This window comes from Epinephelus moara, chromosome 22, assembly GCF_006386435.1.
Source record: "Epinephelus moara isolate mb chromosome 22, YSFRI_EMoa_1.0, whole genome shotgun sequence".
In the NCBI taxonomy this organism is placed as follows: Eukaryota; Metazoa; Chordata; class Actinopteri; order Perciformes; family Serranidae; genus Epinephelus; species Epinephelus moara.
Genome location: NC_065527.1, coordinates 1,151,103 through 1,165,562, shown reverse-complemented (window position 1 = coordinate 1,165,562; position 14,460 = coordinate 1,151,103). Strand labels below are relative to the sequence as shown.

Sequence of the window (14,460 nt, the reverse complement as noted above, 5' to 3'; positions counted from 1 at the left end):
ACGCCACAGACATTTACACAATGTCACGGATAAATATGGGTAAATGCATGAAAAAAAAATCCCCGCTGAAACACTTTCCCGCCGCGCACGTTCCGGACGTTGTTTGGGCTATTCACCGGTATTGCGGTATATGAAAAATTCGTATCATAACGAAAATAAATACCGGTTTTCGGTACAAACCGGTATACCGCCCACCCCTAGGTGGGATGCATGATAATATCGCGGTGCCAGGGATCAGTACGCCCGGGGCCCTGCCCCTGTCTGCCACCCAGCACACAGTGCACCGAACTCTGATTCCTGTCCCTGCAGGTGGTGGGCCCACAGGGCAACGTCTCCATGTTATTTATTTGGGCTGAGCCCGACCAGGCCCCAAGGTACTCAAAGTCCGAATATTCTGTTTCATCAGTCTTCTTGAATCTCTCTTAGTCTGGCCCCTTCCCTGGAACCACCATTTTAGCCCCGGAAAACACATCTCCCAGGATCACAGGTTCACGCAAACCCCTCCACCATGTTTAAGTGGTGATTCTCAAAGGGAGTTCAAGTATCCCAGGGTCTTGCTGATGAGTGAAGGAAGAATGGAGCGTGAGATGGATCAGCCATGAACCGCCAGAAGGCAAAGCTTTCCATTTCCTGGTCCATCTCCGTCCCAACCCTCACCTATGGTCATGAGCTCTGGGTCCGTCCCAACCCTCACCTATGGTCATGAGCTCTGGGTAGTGACTGAAAAAATGAGGTCACAGATATAAGCGTCTGAAATGAGTTTCCTCTGTAGGGTGTCTGGGCTCAGCCTTAGAGATAGGGGGAGGAGTCAGACATCTGGAGGGAGCTCGGAGTAGAGCCGCTGCTCCTTCATGTTGAGGTGGTTCAACATCTGATCAGGAAATACCTCCACTTTACTGGATTATATGAGAAGATTTAATTAGTAGCTTGTCATGACCTGTGGAGGGCAGCATTTCGCTAGATATACAGCCTATCGGAAATCCATAAGAAGAAGAACATCTGTTCTGGACACGTCCCACTGGTAGGAGGCCCCGGGGAAGACCCAGAACACATTGGAGGGATTATAGATCTCATCTGGTCTGGGAACACCTCGGGATTTTACAACCTCTCTTTGAAAAAAACTGAACAAATTATACCAGACAGTGTTACACCCCAAGTCAGCATTAAATCACAGTTTGTCTCAATGCGTGTTTGTGTGTTTCCTGTTTCCTGCAGATGTCCAGCAGCAGCTGTTGGTGGTTAAAGAAGAGGTTCCCCCTGAGCAGCAGGAGTGGAGCTCCAGTGTGGACCAGGAGGACCCAGAGCCCCCACACATTAAAGAGGAAGAGGAGGAACTCTGGAGCAGTCAGGAGGGAGAGCAGCTTCAAGGGCTGGAGGAGGTTGATATCACCAAGTTCACATTCACTCCTGTCCCTGTGAAGAGTGAAGATGATGAAGAGAAACCTCAGTCTGAGGGACACCACTGTGGAGGACCAGGACCAGGACCAGTGCCTGGAGGAGGAGTGCGACCAGTGCCCGGACACTCTTCTGAAGATGATGGAGAGGAATGTGGGGGACCAGAACCAGAAGAGGACTCTGATCCAGTTCCAGATTTACAACCAGATACTGAGGACAAGACTGGAGACCAATCTGAAGCTGATGGAGAGGAATGTGGGGGACCAGAACCAGACGAGGACTCTGATCCAGTTCCAGATTTACAACCAGATACTGAGGACAAGACTGCAGACCAATCTGAAGCTGATGGAGACCACTGTGGAGGAGTACAACCAGTCCCCGGAGGAGAAGGAATGCGACCAGCGCCCAGAGACTCTTCTGAAACTGATGGAGAGGACTGTGAAGGACCTGAACCGAACAACAACTCAGGTCCAGATCCAGATCTAGATTTACAACCAGATACTGAGGACAAGACCAGAGACCATTCTGAAGCTGAGACTGACGACAGCAACGACTGGAAGGAGACCAGAGAACCTCAGTCAGGTTTTGATGAAGTACCTGTCGGCGATATGGAATGTAATAATGAAATAGCTTCAGTTAGCTTATCTGAATGTGCAAGAAGCTTCGACCATGAGGGAGGTCTACAGGAAGACTCTGAAGTCCACAATGTGGAAAAACCCTTTAGTTGCTCCATCTGTGGTGAAACATTTGTAGAAAGCTCAGAGCTGAAGGTGCACTTCAGAGGTCATAGAAAAGGAAAACGTTTTAGCTGCTTGGTTTGTAAAACAAGTTTTGGCAGCAGTGGAAATTTAGCGAAACACCTGAGAATCCATACTGGAGAGAAACCATTTGGTTGCTTGCTGTGTAGTAAAAGATTCACTCAAAAGATAGCTCTGGAAAAACACCGTCTTGTCCACACAGGGGAGAAACCATTTAGTTGCTCAGATTGTGGCAAATCATTCACACAGAAGGGGCATCTGAGTCGACACTTGGTTGTCCACACAGGGGAGAAACCATATAGTTGTTCAATTTGTAGCAAATCCTTCACATTAAAGGAAGACTTGAAGCGACACTTGCTTGTCCACACAGGGGAGAAACCATTTAATTGTTCGGTCTGTAGTAAAACATTTTCACGAAGGAAAGACTTGGAACGACACTCGCGTCTCCACACAGGGGAGAGACCATTTAGTTGTCCAGACTGTGGGAAAACATTCACTCAAACGAGCCATTTGAGACGACACTTGGCTGTCCACACGGGGGAGAAACCATTTAGTTGTCTAATTTGTCAGAAAACATTCTCAGTAAAGCAAGATTTGAAACAACACTCGGTTGTCCACACGGGGGAGAGACCGTTTCGTTGCTCAGATTGCGGCAAAACATTCACACAAAGGGCCAATTTAAAACAACACTTGATTGTCCACACAGGGGAGAGACCGTTTAACTGTTCAGTTTGTGGGAAAAGGTACACACGAGAGAGTCATTTGAGACGACACGTGGTTGTCCATTTAAGGGAGAAACCGTTTGGTTGCAGTGTTTGTGACAAAAGATTCGCTCGGCTCGATTTGGTGAACAAACATGAGTGTGTTGGTGAGAGCGCCCGAAGTAAGTGAAGTTTCAGAGACGAATTTTAGGCCGGTTTTTCACGGCAGGATTGAAATCAGTGTTTTCCCTGCCATTATATTGGGGGGCACCCCGGCCACCCAACGGCACCCCCCGCCCCCTTTGAGGGTCAAGTTTATTTTATATAATTGTATTTTCTATATAGCTCCAGATCACAACAGAAGTAATGTAAGGTTACCTTTCCTATAGAACAGGTCTATACCTTGTCCTTTATTAAACTAATTAAATTGAGTTAGTTATTTATCGTATTTACATGACGGCATGTCATTTCTGTCTCTACATGGTTCCGCGTTTAGAATTCTCCTCTGCTCTCTGTATCGCGTATGCCAGAGTTCTGCCCCAATGCGCACACACACACAGACACGTGCGCACACACAGTTGAGCACACTAGAGTGCGGCTCAGGCCACATTTTCTTTGAGACAATTATAACCGAACCCGACCTGAATCTGACACAGTTTGTTACTTGACATATTTATTGTTATGGACAGTGTGTAAATGACCATCAAAAGACGGCTGTTACGCACAGTCAAATACGACGCTACATACACTCAGTTGGAGTGGAGCCTGTGTTGCGTTCAGGTGGTGTCATGTAAATAACAAATTTCATCACTTGAATAGGCCATAGCACAACACAGCAGCATGTCAAGTGGGCCGAGCTCGTCACCAGAGTCATCAATTAACCTGCATGTCTTTGGACTGTGGGAGGAAACTGGAGCACCTGGAGGAAACCCACTGTGACAAGGGGAGAACAGGCGAACTCCACACGGAAGGGGAGAACCCCTCACCCAGAGTTCAAGGCAGGAACCCTTTTGCTGTGAGATGACAATGCTAACGACTCTGCAGCTTCTGTCATTACGTCCCTCTTTTTGTTCTACAGTAGAGTCTTTGTGCCGTAACCAAAGTCTGAATATAACTTGAAAAAGACGTTCTGGTAACTGTACATGCTCGTGTTTTTCTTCAATGTGGTTTTTGATATAGCAGAGTGATTTGGTTGTTATTCAGGGGTGGCAGTAGCTCTGTCCATACGGATTTGGGTTGAGAACCAAATATGAGGTGTGGATTTATAACCGGAGAGGCGCCAGTTCAGGTGCCCTTGAACAAGGCACCGAACCCCCACATGCTCAGGGTGCCTGTCGCCCTGACACCCCTTCATTTAATGCATGTATAGGTCCTGTTTGTGTGTGTATCTGGTTTTTGTAAGTTTATGACAACAGAGTGAAAAAATTTAAATATCGTAAAACTTCAATTCTTTGCCCAGCCTTCATTTGCATAAATCACTGTACTCAACAGGCCTATATTTGAGACAGGCCTTTAAAACAAAATTGTTGCTCAGCAAAGATGGGAAAAGTGCGAAATATGCGCGAAATAGCTAACTAACATGGATTGTCAACAATCTGGTTTTATACAGCCAAAGAACTTCTATAAAAAGACTTGCAACTAGACCAGGCTTCTATTTGAGACAGGCCTGCATTTGTCAAAATGTGTAGCTACACCGGGGTAGTAAACGAGACTAGGCTTTTAATTGAAGTTTTACGTTCATCTTCTTCTAAAGATTTTACTTCCAAGTTTCCTTGTTCCGATGTGCAGTAACTTTAGTTTAGCATGTGAATATTTTATCTATTGATATCAGACTTGTTTCCCTCCCTGTTTAACCTAGATTTAGTACAACAGCCATTGTGACAACCGTTAATGTGATCCATTTAAATTCTGTTTTTACGATGGTTTTTAAGCAGTCCAGAAGTTCAAGTTCAGAAGTTTTAATAGACTGATTATTAAGTGGAATAAAAACAGAACTTGAAAATAACTTGGGTGTGTCTGTTCCTGTAATTTCTAAGCTTCTGTTTCAGTGCAGCTGTTGCAACCAGTTTTACAAACTTGAGAAAAAATATTGATTTTTAAACATGTAAAGTTAGAGGCAGGTTGGACCATGTATTCTGGAGTTACAAACCACTTCTTGTTTTGTACTTTATTGTATTGGAAATTCCACGTCTCGCCATGGTCATTAGGTTCAACGAAAACTCAAGCTTTAAACAAATTTTGATGTCAACGGTCTTAAGATGGCACACAGCAAATGTGAAGTCAATCTGTAGGAGTTTGTTAAAGTATGACCCCTGGAAATGGCCAAAAAAACTGCACCAAAATGAAACAAATTCAAAATGGCTGACTTCCTGTCAGGTTTAGAGTATTGCTTCAAGAGGCTTTTTTGTATGTCTTGGGATGTTACATAAGCCTACCAATTTTCATGCTTGTAAGCAAAACTTACTGCAGGGGCTGCTTCGTTGACATTTTCTAGGGGGTGCTACCGAGCCCCCTTGGCACCTCAAAGCAAAAAAATCATTATTGGGATGTAGATGTGTTCAGGGCGGGACTGTCATCAATCCTGTGAAGTTTGCGGGTGATCAGACCAACTATGCCAAGGTTATAAGATTTTTGTGTTTCATGGCGAGACTTTAATATTTGATGCCATGCCCCGGCCGCACCATTCAATGCTGACCAAATCTTTTACCAAATTTTGATCACAGAGTTGTCGAGATGGTGCACACCAGGATTGAAGGCAATCAGATTATGTTTGCAAGAGGAGTTCGTTAAAATGTGAAGCATGGAAAACACCAAAATTTACCATGAAATTTAAAATGGACGACTTCCTGTTGGGTCTGGCCTATTGGTCCAAGAGGGTTTTTGTGTGCGTCAGGGCGTGATACATGTGTGTACCAACTTCCGTGCATGTCGAGAAAACATGCCATGGGGGCTGCTGTTTAAGGGGCGTGGCCAATGCATTAAGCCACGCCTGTCGACAAAACTCATATTATGTGTCCAGGTCTGGACTATGAAGGAGCGTGTCCAGTTTCAGGCAGATTGAACCAAGTCTGCTTAAGTTAATGACAAATTACTGTGTTTTGGCAAAATGTCGACCTTCGCTGCGTCGTCGTGATACTAAACCAATGCCAGACTGATGTTAAAGTGATGCTAAACTAATGCTAAATATATGTTAAGCAAATTTAAATAAATATTAACTGAAGAGGTTGAAAGTTTGTTGGTGTTAACTAGCTGCAAACAGCTAACAGCTTACGTTACTAGCTGCTAATAGGCAACAGGTAATTAACTAGTTGCAAACAGCTAAAAGCTAACGTTAGCTAACTGCAAACAGCTAAATGTTATTGTTAACTAGCTGCTGGCCGCTAATGGTAACTAGCTACTGACATCTTAATCCTAATGGTAACTACCCACTAACAACTAATGTCACCAACTGCTAACAAGCAACAGCTAACATAAACTTGTTCCAAACAGCTAATGTTAATTAGCTGCTAATAGCAAGAATCACCAACTGCTAACAGGCAACAGCTGAGATGTTAATCAGCTGCTGATAGCCAACAGCCAACGTTAATGAGCTGCTACCAGCTACTGTTAACTCGCTGCTAACAGCTAATGTCATCAACTGCTAACAGGCAACAGCTAACATTAACTTGTTGCAAACAGCTAATGTTAACAAGCTGCTGTCCGCTAACTAGCTGCAACAGCTAAATGTGGCGAGTTGGGGGTTTAAATATCAGTATCAAGATTCAGGTGTCCGACAACGCCACCTGGGGAATTGCACCCCAGGAAATACTAGACTAAGATTTTAACTAGATCAGGTCACACAGATTCGTAAACCACTGGGGCGAGACGGTTTGTAATTTAAAAAAAAATAAAATAAACTTTATTAAACTAAATTATACAAAAGAAAAGAAACAATGTGTCACACACCACACATAAAATAAAATAGGCACTTGGACAGGGGAGGGGAATAAGGTCAGGGCTGGGGCTTACCATGCGGCAGAAACCAAAAAGGGAGAAGGGATCCTCAAAATAAACCACCCGTGACACTGCACACACACACAACAAAAAAAGGGAGGGGGTTTGTGAAGAATGCACCACCACCAGGGGTCAAACTGCCGCCGTCAGCCGCCAGCACCTGAACAAAAAAAAAAGAACAAGGATTAATAAAACATGCCCAAGGACTAAACAAAAATTGGTGTGGACTAACTAATAAAAATTACAAAAGAACCGTAATTTAATGAACCTAATTTAACCCAACTGAAATCCAATACAAGAAAATATGAATAATTAAATCAATTTATCACAATTAATAACCCAAAAAGATAAAGAGAAAATTACTGAACTAATTGAAAAGAACCACCAAAGAAACACGAATGAAACAAATTAACACAAGGTTTAAAATAAAGAGATCATGGTTGGTGGCAGGGGCAATCATGTAGGCCCCAGCACAGCCCTTAAATCAATGGGACCTCAGTCAATAGGTCCAGGCGGCAACCAGCCGCGTCGGGCCAAAGCGTAGTCCGCCCCGCAGCAAACAAATACCAAAAAAAAAACAAACAAATTTTAAACAGGAAACCAAACACCAAAATGAAGAGAAAAGAAAAGAAAGAAAAGAACCAAAACCAGAAAAGCCAAAACAGAATAACCAAAACAGAATTAGAACATAAAAACCAAAACAGCAACGCAGCTCCAGGAGTGATGGTCAGTGATGGCCAGAGTTACAGGCCACAGGGGTGCCAGGCATGCACAGCGAACATAAACAACCAGCGGATGCGAGCCTCACAGGACGCAGCTTTAAACACACACGGCCAGAGCGGACCAGTAGCTGAACACAACGAGGCTCCAGCGAGCCACTCCCGCCTCCCCCGGACCAAGCAGTCAGCTACGCGGGGTAGAGAAGATTTGTGTGCCTCAATGGCGGTCACAAACACAGGACGGCTGCACCAAACGACGGCTGCACCAAGCAAACGCTGCACGCCAAACAACGCTGACACGCCACGCCACAGCCACCACGGGAGCAAGCGAGGAGCGGAAGAGAGGACGGGGCGCGGCCTCACACCTGAATATAACGGTGCGCATGGCACCGCCCCGCAATCACGGTGGTTGGAAAGCAAACACAGTGCCGAATAGTGGCAAGGAGGGAGACAACCTCCGGCTACATAAAGTTAACTAGCTGCTAACAGCTAACATCAACTAGCTGCTAACAGCTAATATCAACTAGCTGCTGACAAATAAGATCACCAACTGCTAACAGCTAACATCAGTTAGCCTGCCCTGCAGGAGTGCTGTGTTTACATGGCAACTCGCGCAAGACTAGCTGATGGCTAGTGGTGGTGCTAGTTCTCAAGTCTCGCGCGAGTTGCCATGTAAACACAGCACTCCTGCAGGCTAACTGACCACGGTGAGAAATGATGCTATTAAAGTGGAGTAAATTACATCTTTTCAAGTCAGTATGCATGCTGCGGCTTCAGGGTACTTGGATTACGACGGACGAGCCGTTCTGACGTTTTTGAAATGCATTAGCGGAGTTTTATTACATTTCAAAATGTGGGTTCCATGCACTTCAAGTGTAGCTGTTATCCTCCGATACCCCGAACGAGTTTTGTGGATTAAAAAACTACACTGGATTTCTTGTCGTCATGAGGGTCACTAAGTACTGTCTGTATTTTCATTCTAAAGTGGTCATTTCCTAACGCTGAGGACGGCTATGAGCTGAAACGTGTCCGTTTGACTGCTGCTGTTCAATCCACTATATTATATTAAGTATTATACTTATTAGTGAGTGCTGTCGGGTTTTTCTGCTTTGCTGTAATTTTTGGACCAGCACCGAATTACACTTTGAGACTTTTGAGTGAGCACGCCGAGTTCGCTGAAGACTTATCTCCATACACAACAGTACTAGCCAGCCGGCAGTGACCTATCCAAGATGGCGGCGACGTTGACGCACAGTAGCCACAGGAATGAGTCATCTATGATTGTGGCCCAATTCCAATCCGATCCCTTACAGACTCACTGACTGAGAGGCGCGTTCATGTGAAGTATGTGAGTGTGTGAGGGCTGTCCCATTGTCAAATCGTGGAGTCAGTGAGTGAGCCCTTTATGCCCCCTTACCGTAGGTCAGCATCGATGCGGACTTACGGTAAGGAAATTACCCACAGTTCATAGCGTTGTGACGTCAAATACAGGGGTTGCCCTCGGAACACCGGAAGTGTTAAAAAAACGTAAACAAATAAACACGGTCGGCAGATCTGCAAACGGTAACGATATAGATATATATATAAGATAGATATCACTATATCACTTACAGCACTTTTGATGCTAGTTTAGAAAAAGCATGCATATGGTAAAAACACACTAAATTCATTATTTTAAACTTACCTCTTGCCCATTTTGCAACACAAGTGCTTGGATAAGGATTGACTGATCAGGGAGTCTATCCCTCACACGCCTTGTGCGTGCTGACAATAACCGATAAATGATCAACAACATTTTGTAGAGAGGGGGATAAGTGCTGTCCCATTCCTGTTTGTAGCATCCGGAGCCCTTTCAGACTCTCACACTCACTCACTTACAGCTGACGTCAGTTAAGTCAGTGAGGGTTCAGGGCTTGAGTCTTTAGGGGCCGGATTGGAATTGGGCCAAAATGTATCTATGGTCGGTCCTTAAAGAGGATTTTACTTTGAAATTAGTACCCCGGAAATGATCGTCGACGTGTTTCCGGCCTCAACATCGGGAGCAGTTAGCAGAGAGAAACCGTTAGTTGCATCAAATAACGGTAGAAACACCGATGACTTAGTTCGTTAATCAGAGATGGACCGACACCGGAAACAACTGGAAGTGGTTTTAAAACCGGAAGCGAAGCCGCGAGGTGAAGGTTTGTTTCCTTTCTGCCACTCTGCTAATGGTGCTAAAGCTAACGTTAGCCTGTTAGCCACAGCTAGCTCCCGAAGCTAACGTGTTCTATCTTTACTGTGACTGGTTTGAAAGAAGCTAGGACTGGGTTCCAGTTAGTGTGACGTCACACTGAGGGTACAGTGATCCTCCTGTCAGCTGGAGGATCAGCTACGACACACTGTTCTTGTATAAAGCATCGGTTTAATATTTAATTTCATAAGTATCGCACACACTTCAGATGCTCCAAAACCAAAATGCACACATAAATAAAAATATTATTTATCATCATTATTAAAACCTCCACAAATACAATATGCTAACGTTATTAGCACAAGCCTATGACATTTTAAGTTTAAGTTTAAGTTTATTTCCTTTATTAATCCCCCTGAGCGGAAATTCAGTGTTTTCACTCTTGCTTGTCAATTACACACAGGTCTGAAAGACACACACATGCACAAACAGCACCTATACATGCACAAAGTGGAGAGATGTCAGAGTGAGGGGGCTGCCCTTGGTGAGGCGCCCCGAGCGGTTGGGGGGTTCGGTACCTTGCTCAAGGGCACCTCGGCAGTGCCCAGGAGGTGAACTGGCACCTCTCCAGCCACCAGTCCATGCTCCATATTTGGTCCGGACGGGGACTCGAACAGGCGACCCTCCGGTTCCCAACCCAAGTCCCTATGGACTGAGCTACTTTATACATTGTATAAATTAGCCTAGCAGCTAGCAGAGATTTCCTCTGCTCATATGAAGCCAGGATAAATCACACACAAAACTTAAAATGCTATTTTTGTGGAGGCTTTATTGTCTTCACAATTTATTGTTTCTTATCTGTGAAATTAAAGTAAATCAAAGCTTTGTTTCCACTGAATCCGTGTATGCTTTGTTCTTTCGTTTTTCTGTTTTAAAACCAGAACTGAAAAACAGGAAAAAAGAACAACAGAAATCACTCGACATGTTTGGTTCTCCACGAATGGATAGTTCTGTCAGTGGGAATGTGTACAAGGAGTATTTTCTGTGGCCCGTGGTGGACTTTCCGACGAGAGGCAACATTCAGCGGTGGGTTAAAGCAGGGTGAGGGTCGATGACAATTTATGATACAGCAGAACTGTTGCTATTAGATCATACTGTGTTTAGAGTCATCATCGAGTCAGCAGAAGACCCGCCCTGGTTCTCTGCACGCGAGTGTGTGTGTGCGTGTGAGAGAGAGAGAGAGAGAGAGAGAGAGAGAGAGAGATAGACACTGACAGGACAGTAAACAAACGAGATTGTTTTTCTGATTTGGTTTTGAAACGGAAAAACGAAAGAAGGAAGGGTACACGGATTCCACTGAGGGAAATGGTTTCACCTTACAGAGACAGACAGGAGGTCTGCGTTGCTGCGACATGTAGTTACATTTCTGGGGAGGTGCACATCAGCCTACATTGTAGGGTACAGCCAGTAAACGGAAAGAAGAAGACGAAGAAAAACCTTACTCAGACTGGTCAAGAAGAAGCAGCGACGACACACAACTCTACTAACGGCCTCTAATTGAGTCGACTTCTTTATGGAACAGTTCAGTAGGTTAAAATCCACCAGCCAAATTCAGCCGCGGGTCCTAATTTCCAACCCTGCAGCTGGCACTGGGTGAGAGGCAGAGTTCACCCTGGACAGGTCACCAGACTATCACAGGCCTAACACATAGAGACAGACAACCATTCACACTCACATTCACACCTACGGACAATTTAGAGTCACCAATTAACCTGCGTGTCTTTGGACTGTGGGAGGAAGCTGGAGCACCTGGAGGAAACCCACGCTGACACAGGGAGAACATGTCGGAGCACCTGGAGGAAACCCACGCTGACACGTGGAGAACATGCAAACTTCACACAGAGGGGCTCCCCCACCCTGGGTTTTAACTAGGACCCCTCTTGATGTGAGGAGACAGTGCTAACCACTACACCACCGTGCCACCCATATTACTTTCATTCATTCATTTCCGAAAACTATTCAGAAATCTCTAAGTAATGTGTTATATTACTTTAGTCCTGCTAAATCGCTAAATTTTACTGTCACCACCAACACTGTTTGGACACACTTTGTCGCTTCATATACCATGTTACCGACTTTCAGGTCTTAATCTGTGACTTTTTTTCTCCTAAAATTACGAGTTTAATCTCAACTTTATTCTGGTAATTTAAGATTAATTTTTGACAACAAACACCCTTTGTAGCAAAGTAATTCTAGCTTTCATATAAATGTAGTGCAGTAAAGAATCCAGTATTTCTCTCAGATGTCGTGGAGTAGAAAGGAGCAGAAAGTGGAAATTATCAAGGCAAGTCCCACAAAGTTTTATTCAAGTAGAGCACTTTAATAAATGTCCTCTTTTCTTTTAACGTCTGTGTGTTTGTGTTTCAGTTTTAGCTTCAGACGTCCAGGAAGTGATGGTGGGTGCAGACGTCCAGCAGCTGTTGGTGGTTAAAGAAGAGGTTCTCCCTGAGCAGCAGGAGTGGAGCTCCAGTGTGGACCAGGAGGACCCAGAGCCCCCACACATTAAAGAGGAAGAGGAGGAACTGTGGAGCAGTCAGGAGGGAGAGCAGCTTCAAGGGCTGGAGGAGGCTGATATCACCAAGTTCACATTCACTCCTGTCCCTGTGAAGAGTGAAGATGATGAAGAGAAACCTCAGTCTGAGGGACACCACTGTGGAGGACCAGGACCAGGACCAGGACCAGACAGGAACTCACATCCAGAACCAGATTTAGAACCAAATACTGAGGACGAGAAGCCTGACGATTCTTTAGTAGCTGAAGTACGACCGGTGTCCAGAGACTCTTCTGAGGCTGAGACTGATGACAGTGATGATTGGACGGAGACCAGAGAACCTCAGTCAGGTTCAAACTCTCTGAAAAACGATAAAGTACCTGTCTGTGATTCTAGACGTAGCGCTGTTGAGAAACCATTGATCTGTTCCATTTGTGGTAAAACCTTTAAACGAAAACGAGACCTGGAGGATCACATGAGAACTCACACGGGAGAAAAACCCTTCAGCTGCTCAGAGTGTGGGAAACGATTTGGCTTCAAGTCCCAAATAAAGGAACACATGAGAACGCACACGGGAGAGAAACCATTCAGCTGCTCGGACTGCGGGAAAAGCTTTGGCTGTAAGGCGAACCTGAAGCGACATGTCATCACGCACACGGGGGAGAAAAACTTCAGCTGCTCAGTGTGTCAGAAGTCGTTCACGGAGAGTGGGAGTTTACAGAAACACCTGAGGATCCACACCGGAGAGAAACCGTTCAGCTGCTCCGTTTGCGGGAAAAGTTTTATACAAAATGAAGTTCTGAAGACGCACATGAGAACTCACACGGGAGAGAAACCCTTCAGCTGCTCAGTTTGTGGGAAATGTTTCATGCACAAGGCAAGTCTGACGAGTCACATGGGGCATCACGCTGGGGGCAAACGATTCAGCTGTGGCGTCTGTAACCACAGGTTCACCTGGCTTTATCAGCTCAGGAATCATCAGTTCTTCTCGTGTCAGACATCACAGGAGAGCAAAGACGCGGAGCCTCCAGCCAGGAAGTCAGATCCAGATTTACAACTTGATACTGATGACAAGACTGGAGACTCTTTAGTTGCTGAAATTGAAGTCAGTATTGATGACTGGAAGGAGACCGGAGAACAGTCAGGTTTAAACTCTCTGAGAAGTGATGAAGTTTGTAACACTCGCTCTGAATGTGGTTGAACGGTCTAATGTTGCAGTATTCACAATTATTCGGTAAACTGCTTTCATCCACATCTACGAAACTTTTTTGGCACATGTAACTCTCCAAAATGTACAAAAAAGCCTCTTGGAGCTATACCCTAAACCCAACAGAAAGTCGGCCATTTTGAATTTTATGTTGAATTTTTGTGCATTTTTTGCCACTTCCATGGGTTGCACTTTAACAAACTCCTCCTGCAGATTTGATCCGATTGGTTTCAAATGTTGTGTGTATGTATGCATCAAACTTCCATGTTTTGCCACCCAAACAGGAAGTGGTTTGTAACTGTAGAATACACGATCCAATCTGCCCCAGGAAATTGGTTGAATTTGCATTGTTGCGAACGCAACATCGTGAATTCCTGGAGGGACTCATTAGTAGCCTGGGCTATTATTTGCTTAAATCACTCATCTCAGCCAGCTTAATTGTGAGACAGGCCAGGGTTCAACACTAAGGTTTTTTTTCACTTGCCCGGTCGGGCAAGTTGGTCAGAGATCTACTTGCCCGAAGTCAGTTTTTACTTGCCCTATAAAAATTGTTTAATTTAAGCGGCTATCAAATAACAAAGCCTGCAGTTATTTTTATGTTATGTAATCTTTATTCACACTGTATTTATTAATTAAAACAACATATGTCATGTATTGTAGCTTAATTCCTACACAAAAATGACAGTGTCAGGACTTAAAGTGAAAAATTTGTCAATCGTTCTCCGTCTATAATTTTGCGCCCTACTTCAGCCATGCCCACCTCTATTTATTTTTCACCCTTCTCTCCAGTTCTGCTGTATTAACACCGGGTTTAATATATTTTGCTTCCATCTCTCTGCCCTGCTCTACTGTACTTCAACGCTACTTAGCTCTCTCTCTACTCTACCAGTAGACTACCACATCCACCTGTTGCACAAAACGCACACAGCAGTGTTTCCCCTAGGATGGAGTTGTAGCAGCGGAGGT

At 44.7% G+C, this 14,460-nt stretch overlaps 2 protein-coding genes across 2 annotated transcripts in view; both read left to right on the top strand.

Annotated features, from left to right (window-relative positions):
* Positions 1 to 14,460, top strand: part of LOC126384396 (oocyte zinc finger protein XlCOF6-like) — a 164,070-nt gene that overhangs the window by 19,869 nt on the left and 129,741 nt on the right. The window lies entirely within an intron of this gene.
* The window catches only part of LOC126384212 (zinc finger protein 135-like), an 18,698-nt gene continuing 13,488 nt past the window's right edge, over positions 9,251 to 14,460 (top strand). Inside the window, exons 1-2 of the mRNA XM_050035176.1 lie at positions 9,251 to 9,746; positions 12,164 to 13,480. Coding sequence (XP_049891133.1) covers positions 9,683 to 9,746; positions 12,164 to 13,480 — 1,381 coding nt within the window. The 5' untranslated portion in view covers positions 9,251 to 9,682. The remainder of the gene's footprint in view (positions 9,747 to 12,163; positions 13,481 to 14,460) is intronic.